This window comes from Podarcis liolepis (assembly GCF_965112155.1).
Source record: "Podarcis liolepis genome assembly, chromosome: 1".
Taxonomy (NCBI): Eukaryota; Metazoa; Chordata; class Lepidosauria; order Squamata; family Lacertidae; genus Podarcis; species Podarcis liolepis.
Window position 1 is genome coordinate 58,744,317 of NC_139554.1, and position 27,142 is coordinate 58,771,458.

The 27,142-nt window shown below is 43.5% G+C and overlaps 1 protein-coding gene across 1 annotated transcript; it reads left to right on the forward strand.

Annotated features, from left to right (window-relative positions):
* The first annotated feature begins 320 nt into the window (after window positions 1-320).
* On the forward strand, window positions 321-19,039 carry FGF4 (fibroblast growth factor 4). Its single transcript, XM_083465852.1, has 3 exons — window positions 321-1,263; window positions 5,192-5,295; window positions 13,194-19,039. The coding sequence occupies exons 1-3, from the start codon at window positions 921-923 to the stop codon at window positions 13,368-13,370; spliced, it is 624 nt and encodes a 207-aa protein (XP_083321978.1). The 5' UTR covers window positions 321-920; the 3' UTR covers window positions 13,371-19,039.
* Window positions 19,040-27,142: the final 8,103 nt, after the last annotated feature.

A 27,142-nucleotide genomic window follows, 5' to 3' on the forward strand; every position in this document is an offset into this window, starting at 1 on the left:
TTGTTGTGTGTGTTTTTTGCGCACTCTAAAGCAATGTTACTTGGAAACAGCCGAAGCTTAAATTCCACAGACTTCCACAAAGTATGACATTGTTGGAAGGGAGACGGAGGCAGGCGTCTTGGGCATTCTTCTGCGCCTTTGGGGACTCGGTCGCGCTTGGCGTGCGCTTGGCAACCAGAAAAGGGAACCGCGGCGGAAAGTGCCCTGTTAACTCTTCTTTCAAAGGGTGTGTGTGGAATACACTCTTTTTATTAAAAGTGGACTTTTTTTAAAAAAATACTCTCTGCCCTTCTTCCTCTGCCCAGCTCCGCTTGGAAGTGGCGGGTGATGATCATCTCGGGGTGATCACTTCGCGTTCCGCTCAACTCAGCTGCTGCCTCCAGCACTCGGTGGTGATGTAATAGGTGCAAGCGAGGCACATGGATCTATAAATGCCGTGGCTTGAGGGGGGTCAAGGGGCTGATGGCTGAGCAGCCGGACCAGAAGATCCCCGCTCGACAGGAGCCCTCTGGGACGGAGATCAAGTTCAGAAGGAGCTGGGGCTGAGTCGATCTCCCCAACGCCCCCACCTCTCTCTCTCTCTCCACCACGACGCTTCTGCCGGGCGCCCCCTCCCTGGGTCTTCGCCCAGCCCCTTCCCAACGTGGCTTGCTCTCCCGTGCAACCTGACCAGAGTGTCTCCAGTTCCTTGGGGGACTGAGCTGCCTGGGCTCCCTCTTTGCCACCCTCTCTCTCTCTCTCTCTCTCGGGCCCTCCCCCCCCCCCACCGCTTTCCTCCTGTGATCTCTCCAGTCCGAAGTGGGAAGCTCTCCTCTCTCTCTCTCTCTCTCTCTCTCTCTCTCTCTCTCTCTCTCTGGGCGCGCGGAGAGGGTATATTTTTAGAGCGATCGCCTCCCTGCTCGGCACCACGTGTGCTGCCCATGTTGCTCGGAATGACTGGCCCCTCTTCGGCCTGCTTGCCAGTCTTGCTCCTGGGACTGCTGTCGCCTTGGCTGGCCGGGCGCTGCATGCCCGCCTTCGCCCAGCCCCACCAGCCCCACCAGCAGCCCCAGCACAACGACACCCTGGAGTGGCGCTGGGAGACGCTCTTCTCGCGCTCCATGGCCAGGATCCCCGGGGAAAGGAGGGAGCCCAACCGCGACGGCGACTATCTGCTGGGCATCAAGAGGCTCAGACGTCTCTATTGCAACGTCGGCATCGGCTTCCACATCCAGGTGCTGCCAGACGGCAGGATCAACGGGATCCACAACGAAAACCGGCACAGTAAGTCGCCACCTGCGCCCACCTGGCCAGAGACTGTGGCACTCTCCACGGGCGTGGGATTTGCAAAGCCCCGCCAGCCCATTTCACAATTGCCTTCTGGGGAGTTTTGCCGTTCCTTTAACGACAGGGTTAAATCTCACCACTTCCGAGCTCACCGGGCAGTTTTCTCCTGGGACCCGCTGGAGGGTGTGGGAATAATGATCATCTGATGTCATCGGTCCCTTATGCTCCGGTCTGGTCTGGAGCTCATTTTCTTGCATGCAGGGAGGTGGACTAGAGGACCCTTGAGGTCTTTTCCACCAGCTCGACAGTTCTGTAATTCTACCTAGAATCGCCCGAGCAAAGGTGCTTAGTCTAGCAATGCAAGGAAAAGGAAGGGAAAGAGCGCAGGGTCTCAGCAAAGCGGGCCTGCGCTGCTTTCGATGCCACCCAGGTGATCAAGTCCCTCAGACAAATAGTATTGACCCAGCCTCCCCAAAAGCAGACTGCAGATTCGAAAGCCAGCAACTTCGGAGATGCCTCCGTTAAACTGGTGGAACTAAAGGGCGTTTTGTCAGGTTTCTATGGTTAGAAAACACTTCTGCAGACAGGGGAGAAATATGTCAGGTGTGGCGATTTTACTGTGTGTTGCTTCATCGCATTGCGCATATGCAGCAAAACGCATGCATGTGAAGATGATCGCCCCTGTTGATTTGCCATTTTCATGCTGTTTCCCTTATAAATAAGTTTATTCCTTGGGCATTTTGTGTGTTTGGTCCAAGGGGAATTGCAATGTGTGAAGAGTCTCTTAATGGGATCTGTTAGGCATTTCTACCTTCATACTCAATTTTGAAGGGGAAAAAATAGTCATATATGGCAGAAGAGTATGATCAAATTATTCCATTTTTAAAGCCACTAGTCCTCATGAATGCATAGGGAAAGTGTTAAAATACCTAATGCAAAGTGCCATCTTGGGAACTATTCATTTTATGTTCTGTATAACAGCCTTCTCCAACGCGATGCCATTCAAATGTTTTGGGCTACAACTGCCATCAACCCCAGCCAGCACAGAGTTTGGGGCGGGGGGGGCAACAGGTTGGGGGTGACTGCTCTATAATTTATGCAGCTATATATTCTGTGGCTGGCTGAGTTACTCTTGATCTAGAGTGGGATACGTGAGGACGGCAATCTAAAATGTAAAAAAAAAAAGCATTCCTAAATTCTGGATTTGTAAGCTTGGTTGCATTAGGTATTTCAAATGGAGTCCAGTCTTAGAAAATAAGCCACTTTTCTCGTCCCCAGCTCTGAGTTCAGGAACTGGTTACACAGAAATAAAAAGTTGCGTCACTCCCACTGTGAACAGAATAAACTGTCTTGAAGCAATTGTTGCATGGGCTCCTAGCCATACTACTGCTGATCAAAAGGAATCAGGTGTTTTTCACTGTCCCAGCGGGACGCCTCCTGGTTTGCAGTGAGACCCTGCTCAAATAGCGCGCCCCCCTTCCTTTTGCAAGAGGGTTGCAAATAGTTAATTTGGGATTCCAGATCCCACAGAAGCTCTGCCAAGAAGTTAGGGCAGTCCACTAGGAAAAGCATCTGTTAGTGACTTAACCTCATGGCCCTGTGGCTCTAATTCTAACTACGGTCCAACTGAAACAATAGGACTGGGGAGGAAGGGTTAGAGACAGAAGCATGACAAATGTTTCACATGTCCTGAAACATATTGTTACTTTTTTTAACCTGGACGATGTGGGGGATCACTGCCAACCATTAAAACATGCGTGCGTGCACACACACACACACACACACACACACACACACACACACACACTTTAACCATATCCGGGTGCTTTTGTGGTGCTCTGCAGTCACTTAATGAATGGCAGGGGTTTAAAGGAGTTCTGTTCACTTACGGAATGGAATTGCAAAGGACTCCTGTACACACTTACCTGGGAGCAAATCCATTCATCTCAATGGGACTGACTTCTGAGCCTGCATGCATAGAGTTGCCAATGTAGACTGATAATTAGGCAGCAAACCTCATCAGGGTCAATCTACACACATGACAACTGCCACAGAGAACCACTTCAAACCAGTCCATGTGCAATGTTTAGCACATGGAAAGTCATTCAGTGTGGCCAGCCAGAAGGGGTAGTTTGACCATGTCAACACAGTTCATTCCTTTTCAGATATCTGGGTGATCATGGGGAAAATAATGATGGGTGGTGCATGCAGGAGTAGATGTATATGGGGAGAGGAAGATTAAATTGTGCCCCTGAGTAGAGATTGACCCTACTCTGATGAAGCATAGTGCCTTGATAAGCGTGTGTGTTCAAGGCTGCAGAATGAAGCTTGGCACCCAGAGAGTGATTCCTATTGTCCAGTATTATTGTGTCATTAGCTTGCATCCTTGCTAGATGCTGCCAGCTTCTAGGAGCTGAGCCTCTATCGTGTAACGGTCCTTTGCTTGCATCACCACAACTTTTCCAGTAATTTTAATGCAAGTTACTTTGGCTCACTCAGTGAGAAAAGCAAATTTTTCTTCTTATTAGAAGATTGATCAATAAATAGATAGATAGATTAGATATAGGCAGTGCCTTTTTTCGCAGGGGTACTCAACAGTTTGGAGTACAAGCATTTTTTTAATGGATATGTTAAAAGTTTGGTACTTACTGTAACAACTTCTAGAAAAAAAGCACTGGATATATTATTATTTATTATTATTTTTTATTAAATTTGTATACAGTCCTAGATGGGACGCGGGTGGCGCTGTGGGTTAAACCACAGAGCCTAGGACTTGCCGATCAGAAGGTTGGCAGTTTGAATCCCCATGATGGGGTGAGCTCCCATTGCTCAGTCACTGCTCCTGCCAACCTAGCAGTTCGAAAGCACATCAAAGTGCAAGTAGATAAATAGGTACCGCTCTGGCGGGAAGGTAAACGGCGTTTCTGTGTGCTGCTCTGGTTCACCAGAAGCGGCTTAGTCATGCTGGCCACATGGCCCGGAAGCTGTACGCCGGCTCCCTCAGCCAATAAAGCGAGATGAGCATCGCAACCCCAGAGTTGGTCACGACTGGACCTAATGGTCAGGGGTCCCTTTACTGTCCTGTAGATCTTATGTTCTACATGAAAACCACAATATAAAAATCAGAAAATACATAATAAAAACAAAAACAAAGACAACACAATATTCCCCCCTTCCACAACATATTTTAAAAGGGTATATACAGTAGACATAGAATTATTAACAGTAGGATGTCCCTCCAACCTCCATTATCACATACTGACAGACACCAAGTTGTACATTCGCATGTTCCACCATACACACAATCATAGGAGAAAATCACATCAACCTTGCTCTGTACAGTTTACCACATGAGAGTCACCACCAAGTGGGGCAACTGAAAGTATATTCAACAAAGTGGCAGTAACATATAGAGCAAGCCTACATCTACCAATTAGATTGCCTTAAAGAAACCAAGCCTTTGGATCACAACTCATTAATTCTAGAGTATCCCAAAGAGATCAAAGGAATTGCTCTGAAGCTGAGCACCTTGGAGATTGCTGCCCAAAGTCACCTGTTCACAAAACATAGGATGTGCTTAGGAGTGGACTATTCCCAAACACTTACTTCTGAGTAGCCCCACTGATGACATCAGAAAATGGATTCAGAATTGTATCATTGCTGCTAAATCAGTATAGCATCCTCTTATCCTTTCCCAGAGGGACATCTATGTTAGTCTCTTGGAGCAAAAACAACAGAGACTGGTGGCATCCTAAAGACTAATATATTTATGATGGCATAAGCTTTCATGGACTATGGTCTATTTCATCAGATGTATGAAATGTTATTCTCAGCTGCTGGTATTTGTGATTTAAGAGAACAGCAATGGCTTACACTCAGATATATCTCTTAGCTGGCTCCCTATGCATTTTTCCCCTTCTTACAGGTTTGCTTGAAATCTCTCCTGTGGAAAGAGGAGTGGTGAGCCTCTTTGGTGTTAAAAGTGGACTCTTTGTAGCCATGAACAGTAAAGGCAAACTCTATGGAGCTGTAAGTAGTCATGAATGTGCTCAACTATGTGTCTTTAACCCCCTTTTTAAAGTGTTGATGTGTTGTTTTGATGTAAAATGGAGTGCTCCTGAGTCTTGACCCTCTCAAAATATATTAACATGGAAACCAATGAGAGATACCCAGCTAAGTAATGCTCAGAGAAGAAGTCTATTGTTTTTAGTGGTTCTGCTCTAAGCAATACTAACACCCTCTTTTATTTGATGAACAACACTTTAAACTGCAGGAAAATCAGCACAGAAATATTTGAACCAATGCATATTTTAATAGTCAGGTTAGGTTACTGAGCAAGTCCCAGTGGCAGCTGTTCAGTTATCTTGGAGGTGGTCTATGGTAGAGAACTCGAAGTGCTTGGGTAGACCTCCCTTGCCACTGGAATCTTAATGTGCAAGCTTAATGTGCAAAAAAAAAAAACAACAACAACAAAATACAAGCACCTGGTTATCTTGTTTGGCAAGTTAAAGGGCAATACAAAAAGCTTCAATCTGATAATATAAGGATTTACACATATTTGTTTTTACGAGGCGATAAAAAATAAATTCCAAACTGTGTTCCAGGGACACATTTGCGTGGTGCTATTACACACTATTGCTATTGCACAAATATATTTAAATAAAATAAAATAAGGATGCAACCCTACATACAGTATGCTTATCTGTGAGCAGTGCAGGTCCGAGAGTCTGCCACAGGGACAAAGTAGCAGCACAGTGGTACCTCAGGTTAAGTACTTAATTCGTTCCGGAGGTCCATACTTAACCTGAAACTGTTCTTAACCTGAAGCACCACTTTAGCTAATGGGGCCTCCTGCTGCTGCCACACCGCTGGAGCACGATTTCTGTTCTCATCCTGAAGCAAAGTTCTTAATCTGAAGCACTATTTCTGGGTTAGCAGAGTCTGTAACCTGAGGTGTATGTAACCTGAAGCGTATGTAACCCGAGGTACCACTGTAAAGAGAGGGGGCTGTGCTTACTGTGTCTTGACATCATCTGATGCTCTGGCCTCCCCCCTTTTCAATTAGCCTCTGCTGGAGGCTGCATTGAGTATGACTGCACCAGTCATTCTGATGCAGAGGTCCAGTAGAATTATCTGCCCTCTGAGAAAGCCTGTGCAGGGCAGTGACATGTTATTGGACACCAGTTCCGAGGAGAGCCACAAGCTCCCCAAAGCTACTTGATTTAGAGCATCCAAAACATCACAAAATGGTGAGCAAGCTTTTGAGTTCTTCGGAGTTTTTCTTCAACCTGGGTGTTAAGTAAAATGAGCTCAGGGAAGGAAACATGGGAGAAAGAGCTGGATATGATGTTGGAGTCTCAAAGCCTGCCACTTTTACTAGTCTTAAGATGGAGTGCCAGAAGATTTTGGGATGGGGAACTTGTTGGACTCTGAACTCCCATCAGCCCCAGCCAGCATGGCAAATGGTCAAGGGTGATGGGAGTTGGAATTCAACAACATCAAGAGGGCCACAGGCTTCCCATCCCTGCTTTAGATAGTCTCAAGGAGCTCCCAGGTCGAAGTTGGTTGTGGAATTGGTGCTTCTCATCCACACCGGTATTTGCAGGGTCTGCTGAACATTGTCATCATCAAATTGCTGGCATTTTAATCTGCATTCCCCCTTACTTCAGAAAATCCAACATGGAAAAACAACACTCTCCCCCCCCACCCCGATAGGTATATTGTCACATGTGTAGTGATGTTTCTGTGGCCTCTAATGCTACGTTCTTACTTCCATTTCTTCCTCATTGAGGAAGCCATTTTGTTTTCAGTGGCCCAAAGGATAGAACCATGCCAGCAATTGCTGGATGCTGAATTCACATTTCAACAATCTAGTTAGGAAGAGCTGCTCTCTCAAGATCTCCATCCAAGACATTACCTTGCAGTTGGTAATGTAGCACATACAGCATGCTATAATGATAATAATGTTGATTGCAATGATATTAATAATAATTCTTCAGAATGCTTGAGCAGTCAACATTATTCAAGCAAGCAAACAAACAACCAAACAAACAAACAACCAATGGGAAATGGATATTCTACCACCATCCCTTGACAGCACAAGCCTTCAATTTGTCTATCATGACACATGATAAATAAGTCAGGAAACATTTGCTCTTGTGCACTAAGTGGCAATTTTTGGTGCTTATTCATAGGTACAGAAATACCTGTGTGAATGCCCAGTATTGAAGATGGCTATGGATATATTGCATTATGGTCAACCCACTAATTTGGATGGCAAGCAGTGGAATAGCAATGAAGATCTATGACAGGAAAAATGGGAATGCGTTGAAGCTAACCAAACACACACAGAGAACAATTGGATCTGAATGATCCAGTTGTAGTCTGGAAGCAATCCCAATCTGGAAGCACCAAGCACCATTAATTAGCTAAGTCCCGGCAAAGTTCAAAAGAGCTTTCCTCTTGCACAAGGAGCTGCTGAAACTAAGAAGCAAGAAGTGCTGCTTCCTATATTTTGAAAATATAAAATCTAGCAATGGCTCAGAACTATCTCCAGCACAGACTTGGTCCCTTGTAAGGTGAAGTTTGGTTTCCAATTTTAATTTAAAAAGAACATGTATTGGAGTTATCTAAAGTGGGGAAAACACATTGTGCCGCAATCTGATGAGCAATTGCACCATTTGCTTATTGGCCATTATTTGAAAAAGGGACAAAGCAAATCAATAAATGATATTCAGACTTCAGATACACAAATATTCATCTGATCTTCTGGAGAAGGATTTAGTTGTTTGTATCTGCATTTTTACAAAAAAAAATGTTTTACAAAAAACACACAAACAAACCATACACAATCTTGAGAACAAATAGCCAAAGGCATTCATTTCTTGAGGCCCACTTGGTTACTAAAAATAATACAAGTCTTGTTTATGGTCATTTCCAGCTGTCCTTCTCTTGTGGCCTCGCTGTTTGTCTAAGCTCGTGTGAGCAGGGCTTTTGGTCCAATGATTCCGCAACAGGATCACTTTTGCATTGACTTGTCCTAAAGGGAGCTATGGATGCAACAGGCTCAAGGCTTTCATTGCAAAAGTCTTTAACCTTGGACTTCTTCTCACTTTGGGAGATAGAATTGAGTGTGACGCTTCCTTTTGTTTTCTGCGTCTATAGAGATTTGTCACCAATTATCTTTTCCCTTCTGCAGTATTATAACATTTTGTGTGTTTGAGCAAAGGCTGCATCCTTTGCTCTACATCTCAGAAAAAGCTCTTAGAGCAGCTCTGCGGCAGCGGTGGCTCAAAGGCCCTTCTATTCCTTCTAGCAGGGCTCAAAGGCAGGAACCCCTTTCCACTGTTGCTCCCCCAGCAGCTGGTATTCGGTGGGTTACTGATTCCAGAAATTCCTCATAGTCATCATGGTTTGTGACTATTGATAGCCTGGTCTTCCATGAATGTCTCATTCACCTTCAAAAGCAATCTAAACCAGTGGCCATGATCACCACGTCTTTGTGCTATTGCATGCGATATAAGAACATTTGAGTATAAAATGTCCAAACCACAGTCCACAACACCTTAGTTCCAGTTGGAGAAAGTAGTTTGTGGATTACTGTGGTCCACAAGGGCCTTGAGATGCCACACTTGCATTTACAAAGCATATTGAGCGATGGCATATGTAGTCTTTGGGTTGTAGTATAAAAGTCTACATGCAGAGAAGATGCAGGTCAGTGGAGACTTGGAATAGTGCAAGATCTTTTCTTGCAGTGTCTCTGGGGAAAAGCCAAAGCCGTGGGCTTGTAATGTATCCTCTAGCTGTGATGTTGCTATTTGCAACATTTGCAAAAGTCAAGATCAGCTCAAGATTAGCAAAGTGGAGGGGAGAACTAGTGAACTTAATGTGAAGGTCTGTGTTCCAGTGACCAGGGATCTTGATTTCCCAGGAGATGGGGCAAAATCAAACAATGGACAAGGCTTAGAATTGTGTACCTGTCAGTAACTCTGTCTAGCTTCCTAGCTTCCCATTAGGTTTAGTCATTTTCCTCATCAGTGTGCTGTTCTGAACTTCAACAACTCTTTGCAATTTGCTTGGAGGATTCCCATCAATTTCAGAAAATCTGTTTCTAATAAACCAACAGTTCTGACTTTGACCCTTGGATGGTGATCAGCATTCTATGATGGAGATACATGGGTGTTCCCCCCCCCTCCAGCGCTGGCTATTCCATATATGTTTTTTAACCTGGGAAAACACCATTCTCTTTCACTCCCTACCCGAGATAGTGCATCGATACAATAAAGATTGCACTGTGGAATGTGGTAGTGCAGGTATCATTGGGGCACCTATCAGATTTTGCCTGCGATATGTATGGAGATAGCCCCACGACTCTTTTCCCTATGCCATTTTGTAACATTGAAACGCCCTATTTCAGCAAGCCACCAAGCAGCTTTATTTAGGAAGAATGCTGGGAACACAAGCAAAACTCTCCGTGCCCCTCTCCCACCCTTGCCTCGTTATACAACCCTTTTAGCTTACTCCTCCGGGGCTGAGAATTCTCCCTCTCTAGTACTAGAGTGCATAGCTCCCCTGATAAAAATCTCCCTTCGAGTCCAATCTCCCTTCTTCGAAACAGCCTTAATGTAATGGAAAGATGTCTCCCTCCCACTTCATTTTTAAGGCAGCTGCCTGAGGATTTTCCATGCATGTACAGATCCTAGAGGGTTTACAGTTGCAAGTGTAAGAGGAGACTTTTCCCTGCAGTTGAGTGCATGCACCCACATGCTTCAAGCAGCCAGTTCATTTAGTTTAGTGTGTGTGTGTGTAGCATTCAGCTATGCACTACTCAGAGTAGACCCATTTAAATTAATAGACCTAACTTAATCATGTTTCATAATTTAAATACGTAACTCAGAGTAAATCTTAGTTGACTTTGACCCATAGATTGCTGAGATGAGGCTGGAGGTCTGACTGGCCAAACAATCAGAGAGCAGATTCCGTGGTGGAATCACTGTTGGGGTAGATATCCCTGGAATCATTATTGTGGTGGATTTCTGAGGTGGATACTGAGATCTACCCTCAATGTGGGTCAGAAGATAGCGGAGGCTATTTGCAGTTTGTACCGCGTTGCTGGATGGAGACATGCTACTGGAAAGCATTATGTACTAGCAGCTGAAAGAGCATGCCAATATCCTTAACTGCAGGCAGACTTGATGCTGTGTTTGTGCACCAAGCACAGATGAATCATTTGTAAACCCGTATGAAGCATACAGGTAGGAATGCAGGCACCTGAGGATATCCAGGTGCTGAGTCCCAGCGGTGGTGGTTTGTGTGAGCAGATATGTAAGAAGCATTTCCAGGGGGAAGGAGAAGCTATACATTGTAGTCACTGGGGTGGGCAGCTTCTGCCAACACTGTATTACCAATGCTAGTGCTTTGTTAAGGCCAAGAGTCCAGAAATAGATCTCCTAGGCCTGGAGTGCCACCGATAAGAAACTGAAAATTTTGGAGACAATGTAGATTTTTATTTTGCTGCTTCTAACCATTTCAAATACTGTAACCAGCATGAAGTGAGACGCTGGGCTGTGCACCAAACAAAAGATTCAGTACAGCCTACAGTTTGGCACATTGGAAAATTGCCCAATTTGATCTCAAATGCTTTGGAGGCTGCCCAGTTTGACTTGGGTCTGAATTTGAATTCCTATTCAGAAAAAAATGAAGTGTCAGGCCTCTCCCATTAAGAGGATTTTTTTAAATGGCTGTAGCCTTTCCCTTTTGACAAAATTGGGTGAAAGTTTCATGCACCGTGCGTCTTCTTAAATGAATAAGGCCTTGCAGAAAAATTGGTATAGAGGATTGTTTTGTTGTTGTTGTTCTGGACACCTTTACTTTTTGTTTTTAATGGAACTGTCCATATATCTTCTCTATATTTGTTGGCAGAATTGGGTAAAATTTGCAGGCAAGGTTATAATAATTATATTATAATTTATTATTTTTACCCCCAGCCACTCTGGGCGGCTTCCAACAGAACCTTAAAAACAGAATAAAATTTCAATCATGAAAAACTTCCCTAAACAAGGCTGCCTTCAGATGTCTTCTAAAAGTTGTTTATTTCCTTGACATCTGATGGGAGGGTGTTCCACAAGGTGGGTGCCAATACCGAGGAGGCCCTCTGCCTAGTTGCACCTTATAGTGGGATAGGAGCACTGAGGGGTGGACCCCCTTTTATTTTGTGGGCAATTTGCGTAAAAGTAATGTGTGTTATTCAGTGCTCTTATATAAGAAACCTGCCAAATTACAGGCAAGCATGTCTGGGGTGAATGTGCTAGGTGCATTTAAAAATTGTTGTTTTTTTAGGGGGGGGAAGAGGAGCGAACCTATTTCCCTCCCTGTGGTTTTGTAGGCCATGAGATTAGTGTGAAAATGGCATTTATCATAGAGGTGCCACCAGGAAAGTAAGATGTAGCATTTCAGAAGGATGGGTGCTGGGGCTACAGAGTTACAAGGAATGGGAAGACAAACAGCTTCACGTCTGCATTCTTTTTAATCGGCACCAAAGATCTCAGAAATACACTTCGCAACAGATTTGACAGGCATGGATTGTGGACTGTGCTTCTCTCCCAGGCCACACCCCTCACTTCCCCTGCTCTGTGTTCTCCTTTAGTGCTTTTCCTGGCTGGAATGTTCCCTTAAACTGTGATCATGTGATGGAGAGGTGTGTGTGTGTGTGCATGCGAAATCCTCTGGTTTTTGTGTGGTTGCAATGTAGCCTAATGTTGCTCCACCCACTTTTGCCTATGACCACACCAAACACTGACACGCAGCATTCAGAAGGGAATCCACAGCAGACCTACAGCATTTGCCATCCCTGTGCATGGATTTAGGTACCCACTCCTATCCTGATCTATCTCTGATCTATCATGTGGGTGAATATGCCATTAGGGCAGGCTGCTCATGAGTGGCTTGTGGATCTCAAAGGACTGAGCCTGATTGAATGTGTCCAAGACACGTCAATAAAATCTCCATGTGGAAGTGCTCCTAATCTAGGCATGGATTATTTGTGTTCATTCATAAATCTGTTCTGTCCAATTTCCTCGACAATCTGCATGTTTTTAAAACTCCTTTTAAAAACTGCATTGTTAAAAGTATTTTCCCCTCAGTATCTACAATTTTTTGTACATATTTCATTTGAAAAGTACATATTTTCTGTATCACAACCTAAAATACACATTTCATTTGCATATTGGTACTTTTTTTTTTTTTACCCAAGAATTGTATTGCAAACCTCAGAAAAATGCAGAAACCACAGTGCCCCTCTCATGTAATGTTTAAAAATGGTGATCGGATGAAATTCTTGAGCAGCCCTCCAAGCGTGATGCAAAGCCTGTGGTTTGTTTTTTTTTTTTAAAAATAATCATGGTCTCTGTCTCAAAAGGGCAATTTGAAGCCTCAGTTGTACAGTATGATACACTTGAAAAGAAAACTAGAAAAAAGTCAGCTGCTGAGGTATATCGTCCCTGCACCTGTTCTACAAAACAAACAAATCTTTTCTACATCTAACTCCCTGTTCTGCAAGAAAGAGCTTGTGGTCTCTGTGGCTCACAGGAAATCTTAATGAATGCAAAATGGAGCATCAAATACCACTTGTGTGAAGTTAACTTTCTGTCTGCTGTGCAGCTGTGAGAAGGCACAAGAGTCCTCCCCCCCCCCAAAAAAAGTTGGCAACCTCTAAATTCTCCTGTCAAATACTTTGAGAAATATATTATTCTTGAAAAGTGGTATACAGATGTGCTAAGAGAAATATAATAGCATATTTATTTTTTGTATTTATTTCATTTTGTAGACCGCTTTGTTTTTCAGCAGAAATCTCTGACCTCTGATCCCTAACAGAAAACTTCCATCGTTCTCTCTCCCTCCCTCCCTCTACCCCCAAATTCTCATTTCAGAACCATTTCAACGATGAGTGCAAATTCAAAGAGATCCTGCTGCCCAACAACTACAACGCCTACGAATCCCAGATCTACCCCGGGATGTACATAGCCCTGAGCAAAAACGGACGAACAAAGAAAGGCAACAAAGTCTCTCCCACCATGACAGTGACACATTTTCTTCCTAGGATCTGAGCGCTTGTCCCTTCAGACTTAACCTCAGGGAAGTGGGGAGGAGGCGAGAGACCCGAGAGGCGGAGGAGGGGAAACCTATGGTGCACTTTTCTTTTAAGAGTTTTATGCAAGAGTAGATGTAAGATATTTAAATTATTTAATTCTGTATATATTGCCAGAAAGTTATTTATAGTTCTGATTTTTAAAAAAGAAATTCCTTTAAAAAAAAAAGACAAAAAAGCATAAAACAAAATCCTCCGACTTAAGCTATTCATTGCACAATGCAACGACAGAGGACTCTTTTGCATTGTGGCTTATTTTACTTTGTTTTGGGTAAGTTATCACAGGTGTGCTGCTATTATGTGTTGTTGTTTTTTAAAACGTGAAATCCGATTCCTATATTTACAATGTTTTGCACTGTTCTCTGTCTTGTACAGTGTTGGCTAGTGAACATGATTTTTTGTTTTGTTTTGTTTTTTTAAAGAAACCAATGATAACTGCCAGGTAAGGTCTTTAGTCTTTGAAGAATGAGTGGGCAAAACCTCCCTCTTGTTCTAATGCCAGCTTGTTGCAAGCAATGCACAATGTCTGACCTCCTTTTGTGCAGCATTGCTGTTTCATTGAAATGGTATCAGTTTACTTCTGGGGCAGAAAGTGCAGTGTTGAAGTACCACCCTGAAAAGCTGTTTTTAGATCTGCTGCTGCTGAACTCTGAACTTCCCTGCAGTCAATCTCTTCGGAGCCCCTGAGATGCGATTCACCAAGTAATATGGGCGAATGACTCTTTTGAACTAACATGGCGGCTGCTCAGCAGCAGTGCTGGGTGAACTGTGCCCTTAGCAGACAACTCTTAAACATGTAGAATCAATTTCCAGGAATATTGTTCTATTTTAACTTTAAAAACAAAAACAAAAAACTGGACAAAAGCAAACCTTTTGACCCATCAGTAACTGTGTGGTCACTTTCTTTCCCCCATCAAGGTTCACACTGTGTGAAACCAGCAGGCCACAATTAATTAGTAACATTTAATTTAAATGTGATAACTCTATTCCTCTTCTCTGCCAAATGTGTAATTCTGGCAATGTCTGAAGAGCATGTCATCAAACAAGATCTCGATCTCTCTCTCTCTCTCTCTCTCTCTCTCTCTCTGATATGGCCAGATGACTGAAGTTTCTCTACATCCTTATTGATGTATTGTTCCTCTACTTCCTTATTGATGTATTGTTTTTAATGCAATATTTAGAAGGAGAAAATGTGCTGCTGCCTTTAAGGCTGCAATCCATAACCCACTACAGTATGTCTAAGTTACCTTAGAGCACATTGTTGTAACAGAAACTGGCTTTGATGCTCTGGTTGGTAGCTGTGCTTGCTGCAAAGTGATCATCTGAGTGATCGCCAGAGATGCACGAGGGCAGACCCTCGCTGGGAAAGGGCCTGTTAGTGGTACGCTTTGGAGATGAGTCATTCCAGTGATCGCCGGCATTGCTAGCAGCTGGAGATACAGCTCTCCTACTTTCTGGCATAGCAATAGCTGATTATCCCGGACCTCCGTAATTTTGTGAGAAAGCCTTGCCTGTCGATGGCAGCTTTCAGAAGCCAGGATCACAGGGCTGCTTCTGGGGAGGCCGAAATCTGCTGAGAGTACAGTCAGGATATGGCAGCTGAAGGGCTCTGGAATATGGTGGAAGCCTTGCTGCACTATCAGGACCTGGATTATATCTTTGCTCCTAGACTAGGTAAAGGTAAAGACCATTAGGTCCAGTCGTGACCGACTCTGGGGTTACGGCGCTCATCTTGCTTTATTGGCCAAGGGAGCTGGCGTACAGCTTCCGGGTCATGTGGCCAGCATGACTAAGCCACTTCTGGCGAACCAGAGCAGGGCACAGAAACACTGTTTACCTTCCTGCCGGAGCAGTACCTATTTATCTACTTGCATTTTGACGTGCTTTCGAACTGCTAGGTGGGCAGGAGCTGGGGCTGAGCAACGGGAGCTCACCCCATTGCGGGGATTCAAACCACCGACCTTCTGATCAGCAAGTCCTAGGCTCTGTGGTTTAGCCCACAGCGCCACCCGTGCCTGCTCCTGGACTAATCTGGTGCAAATGCATGAATACGCTGGCACATCTCAACGCTGGCATATCTGTTTTGCAGGGAAGGGAAATGGGTGGGGCAGAACAGATGCAGATGTAGAGCCAAACTGCCTCCAATGACAGTGCAGCTTTGCACCAGCTGTAGAGTGGGCATAAGGAAAATTCCATACTGAGGATGAAATGGAGAGAGAGAGAGAAAACTACTCCCCCTCTCTCTTGCCCCCGGCATGATGGAGTAAAGGATATGGTGCATTGCTCCCACAGCATCAATGGACTATAGGATTGCTCTGCCTGTTTGTTACATAGGCTTATCCCTATGCAGTTGACCTACTGTGATGTAAATGGCTTATGGGTTGCAGCCTTAGGATTTCATTCCCTGACATAACTGATTCATGTCTACCTCACTCATTCTTGAAGCCAGTTTTCTAACACAGTCTGCATGGAAGGTGCATACATTTCTCTCTCTCATACCCCCCCTCCCTGTTCATTCAGTGTTGTAATTCCCCTGTGGGAGGGGGCATCCAAAATCCCCCACTCCCTATGTAGCCAGAAGTATTCCAGATAGTGCTGGTTGCATCCAATTTGAGCCTTGTCACGTTTGTGCTATCTTTACCCAGTGATTTACTTTTAGTAAGGATAATCATGGTGAAAATATTTGCAGACAGCTGTCAGGCTGCAGCACTATATGGCCATCCAGTAACCCTATATTTTTCTTTATATATTTTGTGAATGTAAACCATGTCTTTAAAGCAAAGAATGAGCAGGCAGGTTTAAGAATGATGGCAGGGGGATGGAGAGGCGGGGGAAAGGGAAGTCTGAAACTTCTACTAAGTTTTGAGCTGATTGGGTGTCTTTTTTAAATAGAATGAAACTTTGAAAGCAATATACAAAGTTCTTGGAAACAACAGTTAGGAAGCCTTAGCAATAGCTCACACGGCACTGACTTGAGAACCAGAAAATCAAGGGTTATGATGAGGCATAATTCTAGTTGCTGCAGAAGAGCAATATCACAAATGCAATATTATGCTGCTGTTACTGCAGGCAGCCTTGCTGCCACAGAGATTTAGGATGGGAGTGGGCAAGCTTTGTCTCGATAGGGCTGCTTTAGACCACAATCCATAAACTATTCCCACTGACTTCAGTGGGGTTTCTTTTGAGTATATATGCAAACTGAGATCGTTATGTCTTTAATCTGTAGCTTAACAAACCTTGAGTCGCCTGGTATTCAGTCTGCCTTGTTCTGCTTTCCTCTTTATGGCAGGGATATAGAAAGCCAACTTATATCAAATCGAACCATTTGTCCATCCAGCCTAGTATTGCCTCCCTGTGGCTGTCAGTAGCTTTCTAGGGCTTCAGATTGAGGTCTATCCCATCATCTCCTATTCAATCCTTGTAAGTGGAAAAAGTTAGGGATTGAACCTGGAACCTTCTGTATGCAAAGCAAGCGATGATCCTGGCCCACCAAGTCTCAAGGGTGGATCAAAATGGCTGAGCTTGAGCCATTGGCTCCTTTTCAGGTGGCAAATCAGGTGTGGCCCTATTGGGGGGATTTTTCAGTTTGAGACATTTGTGTTTGAGGCGGGGGAGGTTGCTATCTTCCCGTTTCTTTTGTAACTTTCAAAATCTGCTGGGAGGGAGGGATGGTGGCAGCCAGAGCCCAGATTTTGTCTTTAAGGTAACCAAGTTTTGTTACCCAAACTTGGTGAAATTCATGGGGAAGGGCTGTAGTTTAACAATCAAACATTTGCTTGCATGCATAAGGTTCCAGGTTCAGTCCCTGACATTTCCACACAGGGCTGGAAGCAGCTCCGGTCTGAAACTCCGGAGAGCTGTTGCCATTCAGAGTAGGCATCCTGGGCTAGATAGACCTTCTTAGCAGGAGAAGATAAGGCAGCTTTCTAGCCAGTTTGTTTAAATGCTGGTCAGTATCAAACCATGTCTGATAAACTTGACTTGCTGACTACTTGTAGTAAGCTAACCAAGTTCAGACACTGCAGGGCATTCTGCTTAGTTTAAAAGTGAAAGTGAAAGCTCCTCCTGTTCTGCTGATAGCCACAGAAAGCAGAGCTGAGAGCCTTCAAGCCTGGGGCTCATATAAGCTCATGCCCATGCACGTAACAGTAAACTGTAACTGGTGCCATGGACGTAGCCAAGAGGGGCAGCTGTGCTCCCAATCAATAAAAATCAATAAAATTACATAGCAAACTGATCCTAGCTACAATCATGGTGCTACATTAAAAAAACAACACCACCACCTTATGTCCTGGAGTCATGTGTGTATCATCAAAATACCAAGGCTGCAGAAATTCATCTTTCACTTCATTTTCTTTTCTTTTTTTACATTCCTGTATATTACTAGAGTTACACATACATGAACCATATTGTGCTTATGAATGACTTGCATAGATACTGTAATTAATGGATGACCTTGAAGAATAAAGCTACTCATAGGTATTGTTGGAAGCTAATTCAGAATTTGGGGAGTATGGAAGATGAACTTAACTGGTTTGAAACACACACACCCCAATTATAAGGTGAGGCCAGACCCCTCCAAAGTTGGGTCTGGCACAACATGGGGTTGCCCCATCCCCATTGCTAGCCAGTTCTCTCTCAAAACCAGTTACCCTCTCTGGTTCCTCTCAAAACAACCTTACCCTTGAGAAAAGGAGGGGGTAACCACAGTGGCAACGGGCAATTTTATGTTTTGGACTTAATGCTCTTGCATTAAGTGTGTGTTACTTTGTTCCAGAAATGTGGTAAGTCAGCCCTACTGTGTTTGGAAGCAAAAGATTGATTTCCCATTTCCTATTTCCCCCCGGGGATAACTTGGAAATAACCAAGGGAGCTTCCCCAAGCATTCTTTGAGAAAGCTGGGACAAAACCAGCTGATTCTGAACAGAGCCAATGGGAGTATTCCATCAGTGCGATCAGAATATAGCTGGACCAGGGTTTCTTTAAACATAGGATGGGCAACCTGTGGCTCTCTTTATGTTGTTGGACCACACTTTCCATCATCTCTGGCCATTTTCCATGCCAGCTGGGGCTGAAAGGAGTCTGACAAAACCTGGAAGACCACAGATTCTCCCATCCTCCAAACCATCTTGCTTCTGTTTATTTTATCCTAAGTGAAATAAGCTCTTGGCATCATGGGACGCTAAAGTGTTTCTGTGCAGTCTGAGGTATTTCTGTATCCTTTCTCTCTCTCTCTCTCTCTCTCTCTCTCTCTCTCTCTCTCTCTCCTCCTCCTCCTCCTCTTTTCCTCTCACATGTGGGTATTTGCATTTGTAACCATCACGACTACTATCTGGAAGCTCAAGTATTTCTGTTTCCAAAGTCAAAGCAACTGGAAGCATTGGCTTTGCCTAAACCCATTGGGTGTCGACAGTTCTCCTTCAGTGTTCCTTTTGACTTCCTTTCAGTGCTCAGCTGACAGCCTGACCCTTGGTGTACTCAGAGGTAGTTTATATTGTAGTGTTCAGATAATGTTGTAAAACTTTGATATCAATGTTACATGGTACAAGCTTTCACCATTTACCAGATCTGTCTGTAGTTTTATACAGGTGTTGTTTAATATTGTGGTGTATGTGCTGTGCACATTTAAATGCATAATAAATAGATAAATGTTTACAACGGGCATGGTGCACTGGCTGAAATTATTTCAAATGCCATTGTGCCCACAGGTAGAAAACAAAAGTACTATATCCCCCCCCCCTTTTTAATAGTATAATAAAGTCTAATAAAATGACTGCTTCACTTACAACACACATTGAAGCATTTTTTTATGCAGAATCAAGTCCTGCTGTGTCCATTTGGACTTACTCCCTAATCCTAAACATGCTTACTGAGGATCACGTTCTGTTGAACATAGTGTGGCTTTCTTTGGAGTAAGCATGCGTAGGCTCGGGTTACTAATCATTTATTAAGTGACTAACAGTGCAGGCCTATGCTCCCTTACACAGAAATAAGTTCCACTCTGTTCAATGGAAGTTTACTTCCTGATAAGTGTGTCCCTTTACCAGGAATGGCTGCAATTACACTCCCCAATAGTGCAATCTTATGCATGCCTATTCAGCACTATGTCCTCTTGGCCTGGTTTGCACATCAGACTAAACCATTGTTAAAAAACAATCTGTGGTTTAATGTGAACGTCCTGCATGCCGGTGCATGCTAATGATAAGTTATTGTTCCATTCCACTCCCAGTCCTGCTGCGGCACCAGGAAACCAGACGGAGTTCAGCTTGTCCTGATATATGTCCAAACCCAAGTTTTGACCCACAAGTGGTACCCAAGGATTGTTCTTTGCTTGTTGATCATGGTTTAAAGGAGACAACAATAAATGAAAAAACAACAACACACACACACATATATATGCAAATAAAATAATACTAATACTAATAGTCAAAATAAAAAAATTCCTTCCAGTAGCACCTTAAAGACCAACTAAGTTAGTTCTTGGTATGAGCTTTCGTGTGCATGCACACTTCTTCAGAAGAAGTGTGCATGCACACGAAAGCTCATACCAAGAACTAACTTAGTTGGTCTTTAAGGTGCTACTGGAAGGAATGTTTTTATTTTGACTATGGCAGACCAACACGGCTACCTATCTACTACTAATACTAATAATAATAGTTCACAGCAAAGACCTTCACACAAACGTTTCTTCTTGAACTGTCTGGTCTCCACATTGATTCAGGATTTCTATCTAGACCTCATTTCTGAAAGGAGAGGAAGACAAAGCAGGGAGGAAATGGTCTCTCTTCCGAGCTACTTTGAGTGACAGGAAGCAGATGGAGGCTGCCAGCATGGGATGCGGTGTGGCCCTAGCAGGTTGGATGTACAAAACAGATGCACTGACCTGTTGTAAATATCTGGTGCTGACAAGCATTTCGCCTTTAACCGAATTGTATGAGCGACCAAGCTGGGTTGAGGATTTTATGTCACATATAGGCCACCCGTGATGAATCCTTGAGGCTTAGGCAAAAATATATGAGCTGTGCTGTAGCCTTCCCATCAGCACAATCCCAGCAGATGCATATGGCCAAGCACTTCACATAAGAGAGTGGCACAAAGCAATTGTTCAATATGTGTCTCAAGTTATCTTGTAAGGGGCTCCCATAGCTCCTCTTTTTGTGGACAATAGTGCAAGAGCTTCCCAATAATGTAAAGCAAAGGAGAAGGAAGACAGAATTCGCCATGGAGTGCAGAGTTGATGATTGCAGTATCAGGTGTGGTATTACATGTGTGCTAAGTCACAGTAGATCAAAACACCCCAGAGAATTCAGGTCACCTCAGACAGGTCACATATTCAACAGCAAATCACTGATTTGACATCAAATCACATGACATATGTACATGGATAATTTGTCCTTTTCTCATGAAAAGATAGGAAAATCTCCCAGTGTCTCACAAAGTCCAGCACCATCTCCTGAACAAGCAGATCTCTGGACTGGGACAATGACATGGCTAGATATCTCAGATGGGTTGCCCATTTGTAACACTTGTTGTTGTTGTTGTTTAGTCATTTAGTCGTGCCCGACTCATCATGACCCCATGGACCAGGGCACGCCAGGCACTCCTGTCTTCCACTGCCTTCCGCAGTTTGGTCAAACTCATGCCGGTAGCTTCAAGAACAATGTCCAACCATCTCGTCCTCTGTCATCCCCTTCTCCGTGGGCCCTCCATCTTTCCCAGCATCAGGGTCTTTTCCAGGGAGTCTTCTCTTCTCATGAGGTGGCCAAAGTATTGGAGTCTCAGCTTCAGGATCTGTCCTTCCAGTGAGCACTCAGGGCTGATTTCCTTAAGAATGGATAGGTTTGATCTTCTTGCAGTCCATGGGACTCTCAAGAGTCTCCTCCAGCACCATACAGTGGTACCTCAGGTTACATACACTTCAGGTTACATATGCTTACAGACTCCGCTAACCCAGAAATAGTACCTCGGGTTAAGAGCGTCAGGGTGAGAACAGAAATTGTGCTCCAGCGGTGCAGTGGCAGCAGGAGGCCCCATTATCTAAAGTGGTGTTCAGGTTAAGAACAGTTCCAGGTTAAGAACAGACCTCCGGAATGAATTAAATACTTAACCCGAGGTACCACTGTAATTCAAAAGCATCAGTTCTTCAGCAATCAGCCTTCTTTATGGTCCAGCTCTCACTTCCATACATCACTACTGGGAAAACCATAGCTTTAACTATATGGACCTTTGTCGGCAAGGTGATGTCTCTGCTTTTTAAGATGCTGTCTAGGTTTGTCATTGCTTTTCTCCCAAGAAGCAGGCGTCTTTTAATTTCATGACTGCAGTCACCATCTGCAGTGATCATGGAACTCAAGAAAGTAAAATCTCTTACTGCCTCTATTTCTTCCCCTTCTATTTGCTATTGTGAAAGAGCAAAACTCAGCAGACATAATAAACACTTTTGAGGATATAGAAGTTGTGGATGAATACAGATGAACAATTAAAGCAAATAATTGTAGGGAACTCTGTTGATAAGAAATATTCTGAGAATATAAGGATTTTCCTACTCAGTTTTATGATTCCCTCTCCCCCACAAACATCCACAACCACTAGTTACTAAAAAAAAAGCTAGCCCTCATTCTCCCACCCATTTCCCCCTTGGGCCTTTTGATGAGTCTCTCATGCCTGATGAGGAATGCACCTCAAGGCTTGATCACTAGATTAGGGTGGGAGCAAATGAAAGGACATGGGGGAGATGAGAATATATTTTATAATCAAAATCAATAATCAAAATCTTGAACAATATAAGCAAAGTAAAGAAGGCTCCTGGAACGAATTTTTCCAGCTTATTGCAAGAACAATGATTAGAGAGAGAAAGAGAGAGTACAAAGATTAGTCCATAAGGGGGGGAAACACACACACCAAAAAAATCCACAATCCTTTATTGGATTCAACCAAAATGTCAGAAGAATGTGGCAAGCTTTTGAGTTCTCTAGGCAAGAGGTGATACCAAGCAGGGGGTGACAGGGATGAGCAATAATGGCAACAATAACAATAATGTAGCCATGAGGTCAGCTTGTAGACTCAGTTCCACGATACAGTTAGCAGGCTGAATAAGTCCTTCCTCAGTACAACGGATATCAGATTCTACACATAGAATTCTGGAATGAAGAAGCAATGGCTGCTCCTGATCTCTGAAACAATAAAACTTGCATCCCATATTTAAGTACAAGCAATAAGGGTTCCACAAGGGTTTGTTGAACTTTTGTTAAACATGGTGTATTCGGTCAGTACCTCAGGAGCATTTTCACCCACAAACACGTGGAATCTCTATCATTCAGGCCATGGAAAAACATGTTTCTGCTCATAATCTCTTTACAGAGTTTTGCTTTAAACCCTGGAATCTAAACATTCTCTAGCCTTCCATCCCCACCCCAAGGGACTGGCATGAGAAGTATTTCTCCAGGTGGGTCTAAAACCCATGCTCTTTCAGGGTGACCTGCTGTGCATCATTTGACATTAAGCAGCTGTGTTGATCATCAGCTAACATTCCCAAATACATTTCTTGAAACCACTGGAGACAAAGCGTAGAGTGAATGCAAGAGAGAAGTAAATACTAATAGCAACTTACTGGGAACCATAGTGTTTTACTAAGTGACTTTGACACTTCTCAGACTCCTTTAAGCTGTTGAAGGACAGATTTGTACTTCAGAGGTAGCCTGATTAACAGGCAGTTTGAACTGTGAGATGCTAATGGAGACAAACATTGTCAAATCACTTTCTTCAACTGCTATGAAACAGTGTAAATGAAGAAGCATGATGCTCCATAGGAGTGTAGTGGAAGGACCACAGTGATGCTCAAAGCAACAGCGAGTGATACATGATAATATTCTAGTCCTCTATAACTGATAGGAGCAAAACTCCACTTTTTAAATAATTTTTGAGTGTCATACAGAGGTTATCTTTTCATCTTGACTGGAGTTAAGTATTATAATTTGTCTCTACAGCATTGCATTGATTCATTCACAAATCAATCATCCAAGCAAAAAGGTTGCCCAATACAAAACAAACAACCCTCAGCTTGAATGTCCGATTAGATATGAGCAAATAAATTTCTAGGCTTGGACATTGCTCTTGGTACTGCTAGATTCAGGACGGACAAAAAAGAATATTTATGCACACAGTGCATAGCTAAGTGGCAGAGCTTCATGCTCTGGCACCAGGGGCGGGGCTGGTCACATCCCGGGGGCGGGGGGCGCCGCCTGTGGGGGCAGGGCGCCCAGTGTGGGCGGGGGGGCCAGCAGCGATGGCACCCTGGGGGTTGTGCTGCCAGGGGCGGTGTGCTCCCCCCCGCATTCCTCTTCCTCCGCCAGTGGCTAAAATATGGAATAAGCTCCCACAAGTTGTTGTGATGACCACCAACTTGGATGTCTTTAAAATAAGGTTAGATAAACTCATGAGGATCAATGACTACTAGTCACAGTGGCCATATTCTACCTCCACTGTTGGAGACATTACACCTCTGAATGCCAGTTGCTGAAAATCACAAGCGGTGAGAGTGCTGTTGGACTTTGGTCCTCCTTGTGGGCTTTCCATAAATATCTGGTTGGTCACTGTGAGAACAGGATGCTGGTCTAGTGGGCCTGAACCTGTAGGAAGGAAAGTTAAGGAAAGTAGGAGAGGATATATTAATTTGATATGAACCCTCCTCACGCCAGTGAGCATACAGCAGAGCACATTCCTTGCAGCAAACAGTGAAGCTGTTGATGACTGGTTTCAACCTTTTAACTAAGCAATCCAGGATGCCCTTTGTGCAGACTGCATTCTTCCTAGTAATTTCCCCTTTATTTCCCTCTTAAAATAATAACAACACAACACAGTCTTCTTGGAAAAAGAAGAATAAAGTTTACTCGCATCCAGTAGCAATCTGAAGGCAGGCTTGAGTTGTAGTTACAGGTACATTTGTAGATTATAGAGAAGAGAAGTCTGAGCTAAGTCTTAGACGTACAACATGGGCTTGCATCCTTTGTTATGGATGAGCCATGTGCTGGCTAAGAGCCAGGAGCAAAAGCTGGTCAAAAGAGAAGTCCAAAAGAGAAAGATGGCTGTGTGCCTGGCCTTGGGTCAGCTAGGGTCACACCCATCTACCTGGTCACACGCAGGGGGAGGTGGCTTCCAACCAGTATGACAGGGAGTCCTCCCTCTTTGAAGCCACATTCCCCTACGTGTCCATTCTAGGAAAACAGGAAATGTTGGACTTGACTGCTCTAGCAATACACCCCACAGATCCTACACAGCTCTTCTTAAGTTCTTATTAATGCGGTTAAATTGGTAGGAAGCATGTGGTTCAGAATAAATTTGATATGCATAAAAGGTGCTCAGTAACAGATAAATGCAGTTATGCAATACAGCCACAGGGAAGAGTGAGATCAAGAAAACCATACAAAACAAAACCCAACCCCCTCTCTTTGTAATATGAACTCTTGCAGGCATAATCCTTTCACATTTTTCCATTGACAGACCCTTTAATGCATTTCAATGGAACAACAACAATATGTGAAACACAAATATAGTGTCTTTGGACAAACTAATAAAGTGCTACCTTGATATGTCGAAATGTGCAAGTTCAATTCTGACACATTTCTCTGACATGTTCATTAGACTTCTCTGCTGAGATGACTCTCCTATTTTTGCCTCTTGAGCAGTTTCTAAAACCCCACAGAACTTAATCTACTCAACTTTTACATAAGGAACCCATGGCCAATACTCCCATTCCTTAGTGTATCACAGTGAAACAATTTCCATTCGTTCCAATGCGATTCATTTCCACATAGCACCTAATGGAGAACGTAAGAACGTTCTTTCATATGTGGTAGACCTGTAAAAGGGTAAAGAAAAGTATTGGGAAATAATCCATAATGAATTGAAAAAAATGTTTAAAAGTTGTTGTTTAGTCGTTTAGTCGTGTCCGACTCTTCGTGACCCCATGGACCAGAGCACGCCAGGCACTCCTATCTTCCACTGCCTTCTGCAGTTTGGTCAGACTCATGTTTGTAGCTTCGAGGACACCGTCCAACCATCTCGTCCTCTGTCATCCCCTTCTCCTTGTGCCCTCAATCTTTCCCAACATCAGGGTCTTTTCCAGGGAGTCTTCTCTTCTCATGAGGTGGCCAAAGTACTGGAGTCTCAGCTTCTGGATTTGTCCTTCCAGTGAGCACTCAGGGCTGATTTCCTGAAGAATGGATACGTTTGATCTTCTGGCAGTCCATGGGACTCTCTCCTCCAGCACCATAATTCAAAAGCATCAATTCTTCGGCGATCAGCCTTCTTTATGGTCCAGCTTTAAAAGTGCTTTCCAAAAAAAACCAGAGTCTTTTTTGTTGGGGATAATTCAGACGGAAATTCCCAGGTGTCAAAAAAGGCCATTTGTGTATGCCACTACTGTGGGCCGTGTTTTGTTAGCTCCAAAATGGAAAAGGAGCAAGGTCCCAACTAAAGAAAAATGGCAACTTAAACTGATGGAATATGCGCAGCTTGCAGACCTAACATATAGAATAAGAGAACAAGAAGAACGTACATTTAAAGAAGACTGGAAAATGTTTATTGAATATATGGGGGGAAACTGCGTACACTTGAAAACGTTGGCAGCATTAAGATAGATTCAACAGTGTAAATAAGTTTTGATGGATGTAATAATGGAATACGGAATAGTTTAGTTGATATAAAATATGCAGGGATTTATGTTATGCAAAGTGAACCATGGAAAGAGAAGAAGTGAAGTCATTGATATTTTAAGGATCTTTAAATGAATATTCTAAATTGTAAAACAGAAAATTAGATAGATAGATAGATAGATAGATAGATAGATAGATAGATCACATGACAGAAGTGTTATGTACTGAAGTTCTCACCCTGGGCCAGCAGGGGGATACTGTAGATAGTTATGCAAATAAGGGATCAAAAGTGACGTTTAGTGATTGGATAGTTTTAGAAAGTTGTTACAATTATGTGTACTGGAGCTCTATATAAGCAGGCTGACTGAACCCTTCAGCTCAGTTCTGTTCTGGCCTCTGAATAAACAAGAGCTGTTTGAAGAATCGCTGTGTCATCTGATATGTTCACCCACAACTTATCACTGAGCCTGCTGGATCCTGTCAATGGCCCATCACAGTGGCTGATCAGATGCCTTTGGGATCAGCAGGACCCGAGTGCTCTCCCCAATCTCTCCACTTGTGATTCCCGGCAACTAGCATTCAGAGTGAATGGGTGAATTCAGATTGGATGACTATCATATCTACTACTGTGGGCAAGAACTACTAGGGTATAACATTAGGGTGAAATGCACAACACTAATCAGTTTAGCATTGATCATAAATAGCTCTCATTCTGTAGAAATATCATAGACTGCTCTACATTAACACTGCAGAGTCTGGTTAATTTTAACAGTTTTAACAACATGAAGAACACTTGGTAATAATGTATATAGAGTTTTTCTGTTGACTAAGGTAAAGGCTAAAGGTTTGTTTATCCCTTTATGGGCAAAATAAGCCTAATCCTGATAATTGAATTACGTACATCAGTTGCATAGGCAAACAACAGTTACTTCAGGCGGAGATGCTAAATTTCACTCATCATTTGTTCTTATCTTTTTAAGCCATGTCATGACATATGTATAGTAAGTGGCAATCTAACACTCTGTTTTCTCACCCATGCAACCATTAACAAAAGCCTCCTACCAGTTTTTGGAATAGA

Bases quoted from the DNA above. Each gene is read 5' to 3' on its own strand.
- FGF4 (XM_083465852.1), top strand. From the start codon at position 921: ATGTTGCTCGGAATGACTGGCCCCTCTTCGGCCTGCTTGCCAGTCTTG. The intron at 1,264-5,191 runs GTAAGTCGCCAC...CCCTTCTTACAG, and splicing joins CCACAACGAAAACCGGCACA to GTTTGCTTGAAATCTCTCCT. The intron at 5,296-13,193 runs GTAAGTAGTCAT...TTCTCATTTCAG, and splicing joins AAGGCAAACTCTATGGAGCT to AACCATTTCAACGATGAGTG.